This window comes from Muntiacus reevesi, chromosome 8 (genome assembly GCF_963930625.1).
Source record: "Muntiacus reevesi chromosome 8, mMunRee1.1, whole genome shotgun sequence".
Lineage (NCBI taxonomy): Eukaryota > Metazoa > Chordata > Mammalia > Artiodactyla > Cervidae > Muntiacus > Muntiacus reevesi.
In genome coordinates this window covers 44,760,929-44,779,456 of record NC_089256.1, presented here as the reverse complement: position 1 = coordinate 44,779,456, position 18,528 = coordinate 44,760,929, and the positions used below count along the sequence as shown (strand labels likewise).

The window sequence follows — 18,528 nt, the reverse complement described above, 5'->3', positions numbered from 1 at the left end:
TGTAGTTTAAAATCAACTTTATTGAGGTATAATTTGTCTAGAATAAAATGTACCCATTTGAAGTGGAACTTAATGAATTTTAACAAATGTGTTCACCTGTTGAACTTCTCACTGTGATCAATGTAGAGAACATTTGTATCACTCCAAAATGTTCTCTTTTACTTTCTATCTCCTCCCTCTATCCCCAGCTTCAGGCAACCAATCATATATTTTCTGTCACTCTAGATTAGTTGTGCCTTTTCTAAGAATTTCATGTAGTAAATGAAGTCATATTATGTGTATGTGTCTTTTGTGTCTGACTCCTTTCACTCATCATATTTTTAAGATTCATCCAGATTGTTACTTTTGTTAACTCCTTTCTTTTTTATTGCTGAGTATTGATTTATGCATATTGCTATAACTACTCACTTTGGGGTGAGTAGTGTTCCCTCACCACACTAGATTGTGGGCCCTTGGGCTCAAAGATAAGTGCAGGGAAAACAGGGACAGTTCTGGTTACAGAACATTAGGATATTTTATGACTTTGTTATGTTGGTGGCATCTTGAGGATAGGTAATGGATATCTCAAGTCTAGCTTCAATTAGTAAACTTTGCCTGAAGTTTATATTAGTAGACTTTGGTCCAATATTATAATATCTCTTCTAGTTCTCTCTTAATTAATGCTTTCTTACTATGCCAGCTTACATGTTTTCATGGCAACCATGGTAACTTACATTCCTTAATGACTAGAAATATTATTTATATTTTCTTTGCATGAGCTTCTTATGATTTATAGCAGTGGTTTCCAAATCCTAGGACTTGAACTGGAGTCTGGGCTGTGATGAACTTTTCACCAGAAAAGTAAAGATAAGGTAGCACATTTTTCATAAAGATGACATTTAAATTTTGAAATTATCCCTACTAATTTTTTTATGTTAAAATTACTTTTCTTTTTAAATAAGGGAACAAAGATAATTTTTAAAAAATTTAAATCTCTTTTAGAGAAGTTAAAAATTGGCAACCCTCTGTGGTCCTCAGAATTTTAGAAGTTTACCTAAAAGATTTAAAAATATATAAGATTTAAGATATTTTCTATGAGAAATTTTACTAGTTCAGAAATCCAAAGTCTTAAGTTATTTTTTAAAGAAAATATAGTTCTTGCATCTAAGAAAATCTTCTGGGGAAGTTATACATAGAGGCAAAAAACAGAGGGTAATGTATGATTAATTACCACATTGGTGCCAAAAAGGCTAGAAGAATTGTCACACAGAACTAAGCTCCTATGTGATTCTGACACTGCTGGTTTGGTGGGGGCACATGTTGAGCAAGGAGTTATTTTAGGTTCTGATTGATGGTGTTTGTAATTTTCTTCTTCTTTCAGCGGGTTCTTTTGATTTCCTCCTGTGGGCTTGATCTCGACCTAACAGAGTATTTCCTAAGCTTTGGTGCACATTAGAATTGCCTAGGGAGATTTAAAAATCATTATGTCCAGATTGCATCACATCACGGAATCCAGGGGTGAGAGTCAGATATCAGTATTTTTAAAATATATCCAGGTGATTATTAAGTAATTTCAGAACCATTGCCTTCTGTCATGACTCAGGCAGATAGCAGTAAAAGAGGTCCAAAGGGAGGTGAACAGTGTTGACAGTTTTTTTGTGACAGGATTGGTAAGATCATCTGAACTTCGACCAGTGATGCTGGAACAAAAGGGCCTCCTAGAAGTGATGGATCAGTTAAAACGTTCACCTTCAGGATTGGACTCTGTATTACAAAAAACTGTGCCATGGGGAGTAGCATTTCATCATGCAGGTATCCGTATATTTAATATGTTACTATGAAGCCCCCTCCAAAAATACTTATGATTTCTTTATTTTTATGTTTGATTTGCATTTGATTTCTCATTAACCACACTTAATACTCATAAATTTCCTATTAAGACATTGTGTGATTAAGATTAAACAGGAATAAAACACATGCAGGTTTATTTACTTATCTGTATGGTATATAAGTACTAGATACAAGTGGTAGCTCCGATGGTAAAGCATCTGTCTACAATGCAAGAGACCTGGGTCCGATCCCTGGGTCGGGAAGATTCCCTGGAGAAGGAAATGGCAACCCACTCCAGTACTCTTGCCTAGAAAATCCCATGGACAGAGGAGCCTGGTGTCCATGGGGTTGCAAAGAGTCAGACACAACTGAGCAACTTCACTTTCACTTTACAAACTTTTTTGGTACCTGGGGATGTGAATTCTAAAGTGATTATATTTCTATACTTTGTTTCCTTAAAACTTAGGTTGAAGTGGTACTTGCTCTCCTAACTTTATGCGACTCTGAATATTTTATCTCTAGGGGTATTTGTAGCATTCTTGCAAATACATCAAAATCAAATTAATTTTAGAATTTGTCATATTGTATTTTGAAATGGTTACAGATGTTTAAAACCTCATATCTAGGTTGGCAAAATTGCAAGGCTTATGACAGTCAGTGAATTAAATAACTTCTTTCAGGGAGTGATCTGTCCATGTTGATATGTGCTAAGGATATGTTTAAGAATATATAGTTTCTACAATTAGGAACTTAAGCTTTTTAGTTTATTTAAAAATTTTATCATGCTATGCTGGGGTCCAGCCCCAGCAGGATCCAGGGGTACTCTCAGGATGAACAGCAACATAGTAGAAATACAATCCAGTTAACTCCAGTGTCAGCCTTTTTGCAAAAGTTCTCAGCTAAATTTATCTAAAAAGTATAGCACACAAAGACTGTGGCTCTGATGAGGCAGCCTCTGTTTTAGCACTCTTGATTAAAATTAACAATTATTTTATTGTTGCCACACTAGGTCTAAACTCTTATTTTTTTAAATCCTTAACTATATTAACAATAGTTTTTACTATACAACCTCAGTACAATAACAGCAATCAAATGTTGATCCAATAACCACTTTTAGAATAATATTTTTTGTGTTCTCTAATAGGGCTTTCTCACCCCCCGAAGGGCTCTGTGCCCATCAGGGCCTTTTGTGATCAGGTTCTCTATACTGTTTATGATTAAGGTGTTGTGACCAGTCATGTGCATTAGTACACATCTGCCAAACAAGCCAGAGTGCCAGCAAAAGGGTTTTTACTTGAAACATTTCCTTCATTCCTGGCCCCTTCATAGGGAACCAGCGTCCAGGAGATTTATTAAATTAGGGTTCTATGTTGGTCTTTATTCAGTGAAAGAGGAGCAGGAGAACTCTCGGCAGGCAACACAAGAATCTGCAGCAGGGCGAACAAGAACAACAGCAGAAAAGGGGGGAGGATACAGGGTGGGGTAGAGGCTGACGCCAACCTGGAGGGTTCCTTGTATCCTGAACGGCCTTCCGTGTCAGGTTTTTTCCTCATGACCTCGTCATGGATGGGATCCTGGACGACCTTGCGTGTCAGGTATTTTCTTCATGACCTCGTCATGGGTGGAATCTCACACAACAGCTCCAGGCAATGCTATATAAAAATAAATTTAAAAAATATATCTACACACAAACACATGAGAATATTTTCATTGTATATAAACTAAAATGCATGCTAATAAAGTGAATATTGGTGGATCCACCACTTAATTTACAAACTAAGAACCCCAATTCTCTTGACTTTTTTAAAAAATGAAAACAAAAAATAAGCAAGATAAGTGTATATTCTGTTTGCTGTTTTTCATTTACTCATGTATTTGTCCTTCAGACATTTATTTATGTGCCTGACCACTGTGTTGGACACACCATCAGATACTGTCTTGAGTAAAGCATGTCTGTACCTTCAGGGTGTTCTTTTCTAGAGCAGGTTTCAGCAAACTATAGTCTGCTGGTCAAATCCAGCTGTTTTTGTAAATAAAGTTTTACTGGAATACAGTCTTGCCCATTTGTTTTATGGCTGTTCCATGTGAAATGGTGGAGCTGATTAGTTGCAACAGAGATCATCTCTCCTGCAAAATCTAAAAGGTTTACAGATAAAGTTTGACAGCCCCTGGTCTAGAAGGAGATAGAGCTATACAAGGATTGGCATATTATACTCTTAAATTGGTAGACTGTGATTACTTTTTTGTTTACAGTCATAACAGTAGCTTAAAAAAATCTTTACAAGGTTGTATCAGATTCTCAGATCCATTTGTAAGTGATCAAGTGTAATGCTTTCCTCATATGTTTATAAATATATGCTATTACAATTTTTTTTTTTAGGTCTTACTTTTGAGGAGAGAGATATCATTGAAGGAGCCTTCCGTCAAGGTCAGATTCGAGTCTTGGCAGCAACTTCTACTCTTTCATCTGGTGTGAATTTACCTGCACGTCGTGTAATCATTCGAACTCCTATTTTCAGCGGTAGACTCCTAGATATTCTTACTTATAAGCAGATGGCTGGTCGTGCTGGCAGGAAAGGAGTAGACACAGTAGGTAAGTGAGTTTGAATTTTATGATAGTGTTGCTGAAGGGTGGTGTGAGTCTGCTTGAAATTGAATAGCAACCTATTTCTTTGTTATCCAAAACTAATGTCATCCTTTTGGATTTACTTAATATTTATATAGAGTATAACTTAAAATCTTCATATCATCAACTATTGGTTTTCTAGTAATATAAAAATATCTTCATTAGAAGATTTTCTTTTGTGTTATATACAGTGAAATGATTCAGTATTATGGTTATCGGATGGCATCACATTAGCTGGAAGATGACCTTTAATTTCCAGTACCATCTGCTATTTTGTGCTAATGAAGGGGTAGATTTTTATGGTTATTAATTCTTTTTAGGTGTCTGGTGTTAGAGTTTAGCTAGGGATTCTGAGAGCTGGGAAGTACTCTCTCACACTTTTGAAATAGGAACTTCATGTACCCTCTTTCTTTTTCTAAATTGGTGCTGACTCTGAAAACACATTTTCAATTTTTAGTATGAGTAAGTAGTGATAATATTGCCAGCAGTGTAAACAAAACTTTTTTTCTTAAGTAGTAGGGAAAAGACTTGTTTAAATTAAATATCAAGATGGCAAATATTCTTGCCTGCTATATTATTCTGGGTATGACTAAATTGTTGAGTCTTCTAATATTTTAGAACTTTGAGAGGAATGTTCTCTGTCACACTTTCTTTTAGCTTGTTTTTTCATGTTCAAGCATTAGCGTTTCTATCTTGTGGTATAAGATGGCCACTGCAGTCTCTGTGGTCACACCTGCGTTTCAGCCATCCGGATGGAGAGATGAGGAAATAAAGGGGCACATCCTGCCCTTTAAGGGCACTTCCCAGAAGTTACACTTAGTATTTGTTCTTATTTACAGTTGGCCATAACGCAGTCACATGTTTATATTCCCCAGCTACAGGGAAGCTGATGAATATAATCTAGCTGAGTGGTCATCAGTTCAGCTAACATTTAGGGGTTTTATTAATGGAAGAATAAAGAAGTGAAGTGAAGTCGCTCAGTTGTGTTCGACTCTTTGCGACCCCATGGACTGTAGCTTACCAGGCTCCTCTGTCCATGGAATTTTCCAGGCAGGAGTACTGGAGTGGGTTGCCATATCCTTCTCCAGGGGATCTTCCTGACCCAGGAATCGAACCTGCGTCTCCTGCATTGCAGGCAGACACTTTATCGTCTGAGCCACCAGGGAAGCCCAAAGGAAGAATGAGAGAATGGCTATTAGGGTCAACTATCAGTCTCAGTCCTAGTAGCAAATGGTTCATCTATCTATAATCCCTGAGGGCCACTGGTCTTTTAATCAAAGTTTGTTGATTAAAAAAGCCTTGTAACTCATCAGATTTCTGTTACTGTAGTCATCAAAGAAGTTTATCCTGCTTCTGTCTCTTACTCTAGCTACAAAATATGCACATTTGATCTAAATCAAATCTCTTATGTTATACAGTAGAAGTGACAAATTGATTCAGGGGATTACATCTGATAGAGTGCCTGAAGAACTGTGGATGGAGGTTTGTGACATTGTACAGGAGGCAGTGATCAGGACCATCCCCAAGAAAAAGTAATGCAAAAAGGCAAAATGGTTGTCTGAGGAGGCCTTACAAATAGCTGAGAAAAGAAGAGAAGCAAAAGGCAAAGGAGAAAAGGAAAGATATACCCATTTGAATGCAGAGTTCCAAAAAATAGCAAGGAGAGATAAGAAAGCCTTCCTTAGCGATCAATGCAAAGAAATAGAGGAAAACAATAGAATGGGAAAGACTAGAGATCTCTTCAAGAAAGTTAGAGATACCAAGGGAACATTTCATGCAAAGATGGGCACAATAAAGAACAGAAATGGTATGGACCTAATAGAAGCAGAAGAGTTTAAGAAGAGGTGGCAAGAATACACAGAAAAGCTATACAATAAAGATCTTCACGACCCAGATAATCATGATGGTGTGATCACTCACCTAGAGTCAGACATCCTAGAATGCGAAGAAAAGTGGGCCTTAGGAGCATCACTACGAACAAAGCTAGTGGAGGTGCTGGAATTCCAGTTGAGCTGTTTCAAGTCCTCAAAGATGATGCTGTGAAAGTGCTGCACGCAATATGCCAGCAAATTTGGAAAACTCAGCAGTGGCCACAAGACTGGAAAAGGTCAGTTTTCATTCCAATCTGAAAGAAAGGCAATGCCAAAGAATGCTCAAACTACTGCACAGTTGCAGTCATCTCACACACTATCAAATTAATGCTCAAAATTCTCTAGCCAGGCTTTAACAGTACGTAAACCGTGAACTTCCAGATGTTCAAGCTGGATTTAGAAAAGGCAGAGAAACCAGAGATCAAATTGCCAACATCAGAAAAGCAAGAGAGTTCCAGAAAAATGTCTGCTTTATATGCCAAAGCCCTTGACTGTGTGGATCACCACACACTGTGTAAAGTTCTTAAAGAGGTGGGAATACCAGACCACCTGACCTGCCTTCTGAGATATCTGTATGCAGGTCAAGAAGCACCAAACAGTTAGAATTGGACATGGAACAACAGACTGGATCCAAATTGGGAAAGGAGTACATCAAGGCTGTATATTGTCACTCTGCTTATTAACTTATTTACAGAGTACATCATGAGAAGCTCTGGGCTGGATGAAGCACAAGCTGGAATCAAGATTGCTGGGAGAAATATCAGTAACCTCAAATATGCAGATGACACCACCCTTATGGCAGAAAGCGAAGGAGAACTAAAGAGCCTCTTGATTAAAGTGAAAGAAGAGAGTGAAAAAGTTGGCTTACAACTCAGCATTCAGGAAACTAAGATCATGGCATCCGGTCCCATCACTTCATGGCAAATAGATGGGGAAACAGTGGCAGACTTTATTTTGGGTGGCTCCAAAATCACTGCAGATTGTGACTACAGCCATGAAATTAAAAGACACTTGCTCCTTGGAAGAAACGCTATGACCAACCTAGATAGCCTATTAAAAAGCAGAGGTCCGTCTAGTCAAAGCTATGGTTTTTCCAATAGTCATGTATGGATGTGAGAGTTGGACTATAAAGAAAGTTGAGCCCTGAAAAATTGATGCTTTTGAACTGTGGTGTTGGAGAAGACTCTTGAGAGTCCCTTGGACAGCAAGGAGATCCAACCAGTACATCCTAAAGGAAATCAGTCCTGAATATTTTTTGGAAGGACTGATGATGAAACCGAAACTCCAATACTTTGACCACCTGATGCAAAGAACTGACTCATTTGAAAACACCCTGATGCTGGGAAAGATTGAAGGTGAGAGGAGAAGGTAATGGCAGAAGGTGAGATGATTGGATGGCATCACCGACTCAATGAACATGAGTTTGAGTAAGCTCCAAGAATTGGTGATGGACATGGAAGTTTGCCGTGCTGCAGTCCATGGGATCGCAAAGAGTCAGACACAACTGAGCAACTGAACTGATGCAGATTACATTTATGTGTTTAAAATGGGTGGGAGGAAGAGACTAAGACATTCCAGTCTAATTTTTAACTGCCTCCTTCTACTCTTGATTTCTCAGTTAGACTCAACTCTGGAAAGTGTTGTGTCAGTTTTTTTTTATACAGATACTCTCTCAAGCCCAGAGGGTCTTTAAGATAATGTAGAATATAAAGAGGTTTTATTTGGCTTGCTACATTCTTAGATTGTGCTTATCTTTCTCATGAAGAAGAATAATTGGAATGTTGGCAGCCTGGATTAATATCAAGCAGTAAATCAGATAACGTTCAAACAAAGCTGAAATATACCACAACAGCTTTGTTTTTGAGGTCTTGGAAACTTCTGAGATTTTGACTTTGTATAGTGCTTCATTCAGGGCTTCCAGTGGTAAAGAATCCACCTGCCAATGTAGGAGACTAAGGTTTGATCCCTGGGTTGGGAAGATCCCCTGGAGAAGGAGATGGAAACCCATCTAATATTCTTGTCTGGGAAATCCCGTAGATAGAGGAGCCTGGTGGGCTACAGTCCATGGTGTCACAAAAGAATTGGATGCAACTTAGGCTTCCCTGGTGGCTCACAGGTTAAAGCATCTGCCTCCAATGCGGGAGGCCTGGGTTCGATCCCTGGGTTCAATCCCTGGTTTGGGAAGATCGCCTGGAAAGGAAATGGCAACCCACTCCAGTATTCTTGCCTGGAGAATCCTGTGGACTGAGGAGCCTGGTAGTCTACAGTCCATGGGGTCGCAAAGAGTCGAACACAAATGAGCGACTTCACTTTCACTTTCACTTTAGCACCTAAACAGGAACAATGACAATGCTTCATTTCAGGATGACATATGGCTTGCTCAGAATTTCTTAAGTGTGCAAATAAAGGGTTTCATGGCAACCGTGAAGATTTAAATACCTGGTCATGCTCTTTGGACTATGTAGCATCTTTGTAACTTCTGTGCATTTTATAAATGATATTAATACTTCCTGGTGTTTTATTTAGATGACTGTTAATCTTTCTGTGGATTTCTTGGAACCTTTCAATGTAGGATGATGGTGCTTTGTGCCAAAACAGTGATTTACAAGTTAAGTGGTTTGTGGATCAATTATATCAAGTCTATGCATGATTTGATTCAAATTGACTTCTCTATTATGAAGTGGATACAGCATCTCTAGGCAAGTGCGAACAGGACCTAGAAATATATATTGGCAGTATTTTTGGCATTTTCATAAGTCTTAGTTATCCTGAAAAGTGGTTATCTATTTTGTTGAAGAATCAAAGCCTAGAAGAGCTGTACCAGATCAAAGTGATTTTTAACCTATTGCTAATGCTAATTGATCCATTTTCTAGATAGTTTTTTTTTTGTTTTAAGCTAGGCTATTTTATAATTATTGTAAGTGTCAGGTGGTATATTCACTTCTCTTTGTTTTGATGGTACCTAATGTTTTTTGTAATTATATTTGGGATAAATAACCAATGGTTATCAAGTTTATAGTTCCTTACATTTTTCCTATCTTGATTTTCAATTTGGCAGTCAGTGTTGGGAAAGCATCATCTATATTTTCTCTCTGCCTAGGTGGTTACAATAGTCTACCACAATCTACTTTTATTTTTATTGTTCTGTAATGCAAGTGGCCTTCATTTTACCTCTTGAACATCTTATTTACTGCTTCCTTTCCCCTACTATTGAATTCATTTGCAAAAAAAAGGGTTTTCTCTAGTCTTAATTGTTATAGTAAGTGTTTATGTTTTTATAAATTGTATATTTGTATATGTTTTTAATTAATGAGTGCTTTCACATATTTTTGTTCATTTGGTTATCTCAGTAGCCTAAAGCATTTAAATTAGTGAGTTTTATATTGTGATTTTTAGGTATCCAGTAATATTTTTTATTTTGTTTTATCATGTATAACTGTTAATGGAGCTCAGATTTGGCTACTCACTGCACGATAGGCCAGTAAGTTAAGTGACAAGGTGTTGAGTCAAGGAAAGTGACTTTATTTGAAACCAGCTAACTGTGAAGAAGAATGTGAACTAGTGACCTTAAAAACGATCTTAATATCTTGGTGCAGGCAAAGGGCTTTTTAAAGTCAGTGTGAGGAAAGGGGCTTCAGGGTGAATGAGCAGATTGTGCATAGTTCTCAGATTGGTTAGCATCAAGGTGAAGTTTGAAGCATCACCAATTTTCTAGGTTCAACTGGTTGGGGTCTATGTACTTGTAGTCAGCAGTTTCTATCTGGGAGTCTGCTTCTTATGAAACAGCTTAGGAATATGTGTCAGACCTTTTATCTGTACTTTTCAAGGAACTGAGAGTTCAGTGCCTCTGCTTTGTAGCTGGTTTATACTCTAAATTGTTAGCAGTTTCCCAGGCCAACAGTTATTCTTTGTTTCTATATCTTCACGTTTACTAATCATTAACTCTTTAGCCAACCTTTTGAGACTCAAGGGAGGCCTGGGAGACTGAAGACCTGTGTACTCAGTTGTGTCCAGCTCTCTGTGGCCCCATGGACTCTAGCCTGCCAGGCTCCTCTGTCCATGGAATTTTCCAGGCAAGAATACTGTAGTGAGGTGCCATTCCCTTCTCCACGGGATCTTCCTGACCCAGGGATTGAACCTGTGTCTCTTGTGCTCCTGCGTTGGCAGGCAGAGTCTTTACCACTAGCAGCACCTGGGAAGACTGAAGCAAAAGCTTTTTACTTCAAAGGACAGGGACACAGGAGATGGTACGCAGTTTCATAACTAGTAATAATTTGTATATACATTTTCCTTTATAGTTTGCAAGAATATCTTTTACTATTACATACTTATTCAATGATAATAGTACTGTATGGAAGGAAAAAAAACTTTTACCCTCTTAGGTTCTATGCCTTGTGCTTGCAAATTAAACTGACAAAATTACAGAGTAACAGGAAAAAAAACCATACATATTTGAGTCGATGTTTAATTTTTTACATACATGTTGTCCTTAATTGAAATAAGAATCCAAAGAAGCAGTTAGATGCTGGGGATTTATGTATCCTTTTAACAGAGTGATAAATTGTAGAGAAGTGACAAAACAAAGGAAAGGGGGTTGGCCATAATTGAAAAAGACATGTGTACCCCAGTGTTCATTGCAGCACTATTTATAATAGCTAGGGCATGTAAGCAACCTAGATGTTTATCAAGAGATGAATGGATAAAGTTGTGGTACTTGTATACAATGAAATATTACTCAGACATAAAAGGAATGCATTTGAGTCAGTTCTAATGAGGTGAATGAACCTAGAGCCTTCAATACAGATTGAACCTTCAATACAGATTGAAGTTAAGTCACAGAAAAAAATATTGTGTATTAATATGTATATATGGAATCTAGAAAAATGGTCTAGATTTTGGTCTAAATTAATGAACCTATTTGCAGGGCAGCAATAGAAATGCAGAAATAGAAAACAAGCTTGTGGACACGGTAGGGGAAGGAGAGGGTGGGATAAATTGAGAGAGTAGCGATGAAACATACACATTATCATATGTAAAATAGATAACCTGCGGGAATTTGCTATATGACTCAAGGAGCTCAAACCTGGTGCTCTGTGACAACCTAGAGGGATGAGATGGTGTTGAAAGTGGAAGTGGGATTCAAGAGGGAGGAGACATATGTATCTATGGCTGATTCATGTTGATGTATGGCAGAAACCAACACAGCACTGTAAAGCAATTATCTTCCAATTAAAAATAAATTAAAAAAAGAAAAGGGGTTTGGGTTTCTATGTGGTGATAGATTGTGGAAGGGTAGGCATGTGCTGGAAATTAATGCAAGTTAAGCTTTATATAGTAAGGTTTGTGCACACCTATGTCAGTGCTGAATTTTTGTCTCCAGTGATAAGAATTTTTCTCCTGGTATGAGAGGCAGAAAGGGGAACACATTCACAGAGATTTTTATGTCCTGCTTCTAAGAAATAGGCAGAGGGCAGAGAGCTCTATGTTTGCTGCTTCTCAGTTGCCTTCAGGTCAAAATAATTCTTATGCTAAAGTGGCACATTTTGGTATAGCATATTGTGATCCCCTTTAATCCAAAATTCAGAAAATAAAAAACACTTGTGGTAATTGTATAACAGCCACTGTCATCTATTTTTTCCTTTTAAACAAGTAAGACAAGTTAAATTCTCTTTAGCAGATATCTTATGGAGATGTGTTGGGATTTTGCAAATGTATTTTTTTTTTCCTGTTATAGGTGAGAGTATCTTAGTTTGTAAAAACTCTGAGAAATCAAAAGGCATAACTCTACTTCAGGGATCTCTGAAACCTGTTCGTAGCTGTTTGCAAAGACAAGAAGGAGAAGAGGTAACCTCAAGCATGATAAGAGCTATTCTAGAGGTAAGAGGGAGTTCACTAAATTACCATTCACTTTTTTGTTCATATAGTACAATGGTAGAGCTTTAGTGTGTTAAAATTCTTAGCTTTCTGTTTCTTTATGAGATTATTTATAACCTTCTCAAGTCTGAATCTCTTTTATTTTGTATAGATTAATACAGCTAGTACCATATAAATCTACTTTAGAATAGTGGTTTGAAACCCAAATGCCAGATGATTCTGTTTATTTTTTAGGTGTTCTTTATTATTTTATGAATTTTTTTAAAAAGATGACAACGATGGACCTTAGTTCCTCCATCCAGATAATGTGTGTGTGCTCAGTTGCGTCTGACTCTTTGTGACCCCATGGAATATGGCCTGCCAGGCTCCTCTCTCCATGAAATTTTCCAGACAAGAATACTGGACTGGGTTGCCATTTCCTTCTCTAGGGGATCTTCCCGACCTAGGGTCAAACCTGTGACTCTTGTGTCTCCTGCATTGACAAGCAGATTCTTCACCACTAGCGCCACCTATTTTTATAGTATGTGTGTGTGTGTGTGTGTGTGTGTGTATTATTTAATTATATTGTTAGTTCTTGCATTTTAGATCTTGATATTTTCATTTCTGAGAACATGTTGGATCTACTTAAAAAAAATATATGTATATATTTGATATATTTGCTTTGGGTCTTAGTAGCAGCACATGGGATCTTTTGTTGAGGCACACTGACTTTTCTAATTGTGGGCTTAATTGCTTCACAGCATGTGGGATCTAGTTCCCTGACCAGGGATCAAACCCATGTTCCTTGCATTACAAGGTGAATTCTTAACCACTGGACCACCAAGGAAGTCCCTGGATCTACTTTTAAGGAAAACTTTCCATGTTGTCAATAGGTGTTATCCATTTTTGTAATGAATGATGGTGGAAGAGTTAATAAAGAGTCTCTGCATTAAGATGCTGATAACGTTTTAAGAGAAAAAATAATTTATTTTATGAGAGCCTGTGTTTCATTAAAAAGTTACAGAAGATTTTGAACTTCTTTTCTCAGATAATAGTTGGTGGAGTGGCAAGTACATCACAAGATATACAGACTTATGCTTCTTGCACATTTTTGGCTGCAAGTATGAAAGAAGGGAAGCAGGGAATTCAGAAAAATAAAGATTCTGTTCAACTTGGAGCAATTGAGGCCTGTGTAATGTGGCTACTAGAAAATGAATTCATCCAGATTAGTGAAGCTAGTGATGGAACAGAAGGTAAATATGACTTCTGAATTGCAACTTACTTTTTTATCTTTAGTGATTTAGAGTATCTAAGACTCGTTTAGTAAAAGAAAATTGACTTATCAACTCATTTTAAGTAAATCAGTGCTGTGTTCAGCCACATCAAACAAGTAGCATAGAGCCTGCTGATAAATATCCATGCATTGGATTCTGTTTGTAAGATTGATCAGAGCCTGAAAGATTAATTACAGAATGCCAAAAGACAATATTTTGTTTTATTTTTAACATTTGATCCATTATTTCCCCACCCCCACTCCCAAACCAGGAAATATATATCATCCAACACATCTTGGTTCGGCAACTCTTTTTTCTTCACTTTCTCCAGTTGATACTTTAGATATTTTTGCTGACCTACAAAGAGCAATGAAGGGCTTTGTTTTAGAGAATGATCTGCATATTGTTTATCTGGTAAGTTCTGTGTTTTCTTCATTATTATCTTTGTGAAAATGGGGAGAAAATACCTATAAAGAATCCTGAACATCAAAAATACACTAAGGGAATATATTGTCTGCTTTCCTTGACTAGGATAGTACTGGTGGGAATAGAGATGAAATGAGGCAAATTGTAATAAGTAAGATGAAGTAAGACAAAAAGTAATAAGCTAAATGTGCTAGTGACCTTTTAAATCTGCTTGCCTATTTGTGTATTTTTTCCAGCTTTCTTTCAAAAGGATTTGAGGTGATTTATTAAAAACATGTATTATACAGTTTGTAAGAACACAGCAAAGGATAATGAGATATCTGGAAATTAAGGATAAGATCATAATGTAAAACTCAAGCAAAGATTGATACATAAACAAGAACACCAGTAAGTCATGTACAATTGTTGTGCCCAACATTGATTCTGGGCTGTCTAGCAACTGTAGCAAAGAGTAAAGCTGGTTAGCCTTAATAAGATAAAAAACAAAAAAAATTAGAAGTATTTCATTTTATTGCCTAAGAGTAATGTAGTCCTAAAAATCACACTATGGGACTTACATTTTTGATAAAGTATTTATAATAAATGCAATGAAGAATTTTAAGAGCTTGTTTACAGTAGATAATCTTTTATAAATATTATTTCTTAGGGCAAGGATTTTTTATAATAATTGGATGAAATACAGTTTGAGGTCATATTCTCTGGCAAGAACCTGACTGAAAAGACTTAATTTTGCAGTTAAGAGTAGATGTGGGGGAAAAAAAAAAAAAAAAGAGTAGATGTGGGGAGTGATGTAGGCAACATGATTGTAAAAGAGATCTCTGACTCTAGTCCTATCAAAGATATGAATTAGCAACTATTCACAGTCAAGAACACTTTCTAAAAATCCTAGAACCTGGTGGTGAGGTTAAAACACTCTATTAGAGTGCTAAAACTGAGAGAAACCACAGTAAAATGCTAAGAGCAGTGGTTTCACTTTGACTGTGTTGCCCCTCTTTCAAGTAAGCACAGTACCTCACTGGAGAATCCATGGTTTCTCTAGTGGGATAAAGAGAGTCAAGGTTGGCATCTAGTTTCCTCAGCATTCTGGAACATTCCTTGGGAAGGTCACTTCTGTCTTTCCTCACAGAGAAACCTAGGGGAATTGGCAAGGTTAGCTAGACCACCAGTGGTCAGCTAGGAACAAAGAAACATTTGGAGCTCACAGTGACTGGTATTTGGATCATGGAAGTGGTACTGCATCTCTCTCTTAATCAGAAAGACCATCAAATGATTCCATTCTCTGTGGCATCAGAATGATGTCCCCATTTGACTGGGAAGTAGGGCAAGCAATTCTGCCCAGCTGGCATCCCTAGCCTGTGCATAATTCTCAATGTATATACTTATAAATTTTTATTTTTTTAAGAATAAAAAAATTTTATTCTTTTTTTATAAGAATAAAAAAATATCTGGGGGGAATTCATAGAGGGAACATGTAGTAACAGAGTCAGATTAAGAATGTGATTTATGAGGTCTTAATAAAAAGTTATAATAAAAACTTAAAAAAAAGAGAGGGAGCCAAGCCAGTAGCCCTGCCAGCTGCAGAGCTTGTCTGCAGCCTTGCCTGACCAGGGAGCCTGACTCTGGAATATAGCCTGGAATCCTGCATGAATACAGAGTTCATCCTTTGGGCTCACCCAGCTGTGGAGCACAGTCTCTGCCTGTACCTGGACACGGAATCCAGCTAATGCACCAAGTAGCCAGGCAGTACACTTCGTTCCTGCTTGACCAGAGAACCCAGGAGCAGCCCTGCCCAGCCTCAGAGCTCAGCCAGCCTGCCTGACTGTGTGAGCACAGTCGTGGGTCATGACTGTCCATGTAACCAGGCTAGCAGTTTCACCCGACCAGGCAGCTCAGAGGCCCTGCCTGTTCCCTTATGAGTTCTACCAGCTGGCTTTTTCCCCAGACTAGTCTGACTAGTGAAAATCTTCCGCTGGCATAGCAAACATGAAGATCGGAAGAAGTGACCACTTCCTCAAATGCACAGACACCAACACCAACATGCAAGCATAATGAAGAATAAGGGAAACATGACACCACCACCATCACCAAAGAAATTAATAAGTTAATAAAAACTTCAGTAACCAAACTTAAAAGAGGTCTATGAACTGACTGACCAAGAATTCAGAATAATCCTTTTAATGAAATTCAGTTAACTTCATTAAAGAAAACACAAATAGGCAACTGAACAAAAGTAAGAAGTCAATACATGAACAGAATGAAAAGTTCAACAAAGAAATAGAAACCGTTTTACAAAAGCCCCCACCCCACTAAGCCCCCCAAACCCAGAAATCCCAGAGCTGAAGAATACAATGAGTGATCTGTAAAATTCAATAGAGAGCTTCAAAAGCAGACTTGATAAAGCATAAGAAAGAATCAGTGAATTCAGATAGGTCATTTGAAATTATACATCCAGAGGAAGGGGTGTTGTGGGGGGTTGGCTAGAAAGAATAGAGTGAAAAAACCCCACAAGACTTATCGGACACCATCATATATATTATTGAAGTCCAAGATGGAGGAGGGAGAGAAAATGACAAAGTCTATTTAAAGAAAATAATGGCTAAAAATATCCCAAATATGGAGATAGATATGGACATGAAGCTAAGAGGACCTCAAACAGGTACAACCCCAAAAGGACTTCATCTCGATACATCAAACTGTCAAAAATCAAAGATGAGAATTTTGAAAGCGACAGGAGAAAAGACTATTGTCAAGTACAAGCAAACTTCATAAGGCTATCGGATTTCTCAGCAGAAACTTTGCAGAGAGATTATTATGATGTATCAAAATATTGAAAGAAGAAAACTGCCAACTAAGAGTACTATACCTAGCATACTGTCTTTCCGAAATGAAGGTAAGATAAAGATTTTCTCAGACAGACAGAAGCTGAAGAAATTCATCATCCGTGACATGCATTTATAAGAAATGCTAAAGGAAGTTCTTTACGCTAAAATGAAAGGATACTGTTTAACAACATAAAACATGAATGTATAAAACTCACTGGTAAAGGTAAATTTATAATCAGATTCAGAATTCAGAATATAATGGTAATTTGCAAATGAGTTATACAAAAGTTAAAGACAAACATTGAAAACAATTATAATTTGCTAATGGATACATAAAATGTAAATTATAATATAACCTCCATTAAATGAGAGGGGATGGAGAAGTAAAAATACAGAGTTTTTGTGTAGAATCAAAGTTATCAGCTTAAAATAGAAAGTTAAAGCTGTGTATACAATGGAACATCATTTATCTATTAAAAAAAAGGAAACTTTTCCATTTGTGACAACGTGGATTAACCTGGTGGGCCTTGTGCTAAATGTAATAAACCAGACAGAGGAAGATAAACTTTGTATGGTTTTACCCATGTGGCCTGTGAGAAAGCTGAACTCAGAAACAGAGTGCGGTGGTACTTGCCAGGGGCTGGGGTGTGGCAGCGTGGGGAGGTGTTGGTCAAAGGTGCCATCTTGCAGTTACAGGCATGCTTCCTGATTTCATTGTGTGTTGCTTTGTTTTATTGTACTTTATAGACACTGGATTTCCTTTTTAGAAATGGAAGGTTTGTGGTAACCTTACGTTGAATAAGTTTCTTGGTGCCATTTTTCTAACAGCATTGTTTTTATTTTTTAATTAAAAATTTTTTATTTATTTATTTTTGGCCATACGTTTTTGGCTTGTCTTCAACTAGGGACCAAACACCTGTCCTCAAAAATGAGAGCATGGAATCCAAGTCACTTCACTGGACTACCAGAGAATTCCCTAACAGCATTATTATTTTGAAAAAATATTTACTTGGCCTTGCTGGGTCTTAGTTGTGGCACATGGAATCTAGTTCCCTGACCAGGGATTGAACCTGGGCCCCCTGCATTGATGCAGAGTTTTAACCACTGGAACATCAGGGAAGTCCCAGCATTATTTTTCTTTTTTAAAATTAAAAAAATTTAAAAAAAAAAAAATTTATTTAGTTGCATTGGGTCTTTGCTGCTGCGTGTGGGCTTTCTCTAGCTGTGGAAAGTGGGGACTACTCTCTAGTTGTGTGCACTCATTGCAGTGCTTCTCTTGTGGAGCACAGGTTCTAGGCACACGGGCTCCAGTGGTTGCAGCACAGGGGCTCATTGATCGTGGCTCACAGGCCGTAGAGCCTGCAGGCTTCAGTAGTTGCAGCACATGGTCTCAGTAGTTGTGACGCATGGGCTTTGCTGCTCTGTGGCATGTTGACTCTTCCTGGACTGGGGGTTGAACCTTTGTTCCCTGAATTGGCAAGGCGGATTCCCATCCGCTATACCACAAGGAAAGTCCCCAGAATTACTTCTAAATTAAAGTGTGTGCTTGGATTTTATTAGACATAATCCTATTGCATACTTAAGAGACTACTCTTATATGCACTGGGAAACCAGACAACTTGTGTGGCTCACTTGATTGTGATAATTGTTTTATCATGATGTTTTAAAATGAATCTACAGGATCCCTAAGGTATGCCTGTGTAAGATGAATAAGTTTTGGGAATTTAATATACAGCATAGTGATTATAGCTAGTCATACTGTATTGTATACTTGGATTTGCTTACAGAGAGAATCTCACCATACACACACACAGTGGTAACTATGTGAGGTAATAGATGTGCTAATC

The 18,528-nt window shown here is 37.6% G+C and overlaps 1 protein-coding gene across 7 annotated transcripts in view; it reads left to right on the top strand.

Annotated features, from left to right (window-relative positions):
- Nucleotides 1-18,528, top strand: part of POLQ (DNA polymerase theta) — a 143,972-nt gene that overhangs the window by 57,636 nt on the left and 67,808 nt on the right. For 6 of the 7 annotated variants that reach the window (XM_065943523.1, XM_065943525.1, XM_065943526.1 and 3 more), the window contains 5 exons: nt 1,645-1,791; nt 4,190-4,402; nt 12,041-12,183; nt 13,208-13,412; nt 13,705-13,847. In XM_065943523.1, the coding sequence (XP_065799595.1) occupies nt 1,645-1,791; nt 4,190-4,402; nt 12,041-12,183; nt 13,208-13,412; nt 13,705-13,847 (851 nt within the window). The remainder of the gene's footprint in view (nt 1-1,644; nt 1,792-4,189; nt 4,403-12,040; nt 12,184-13,207; nt 13,413-13,704; nt 13,848-18,528) is intronic. The other variant, XM_065943522.1, reaches the window with a different exon arrangement.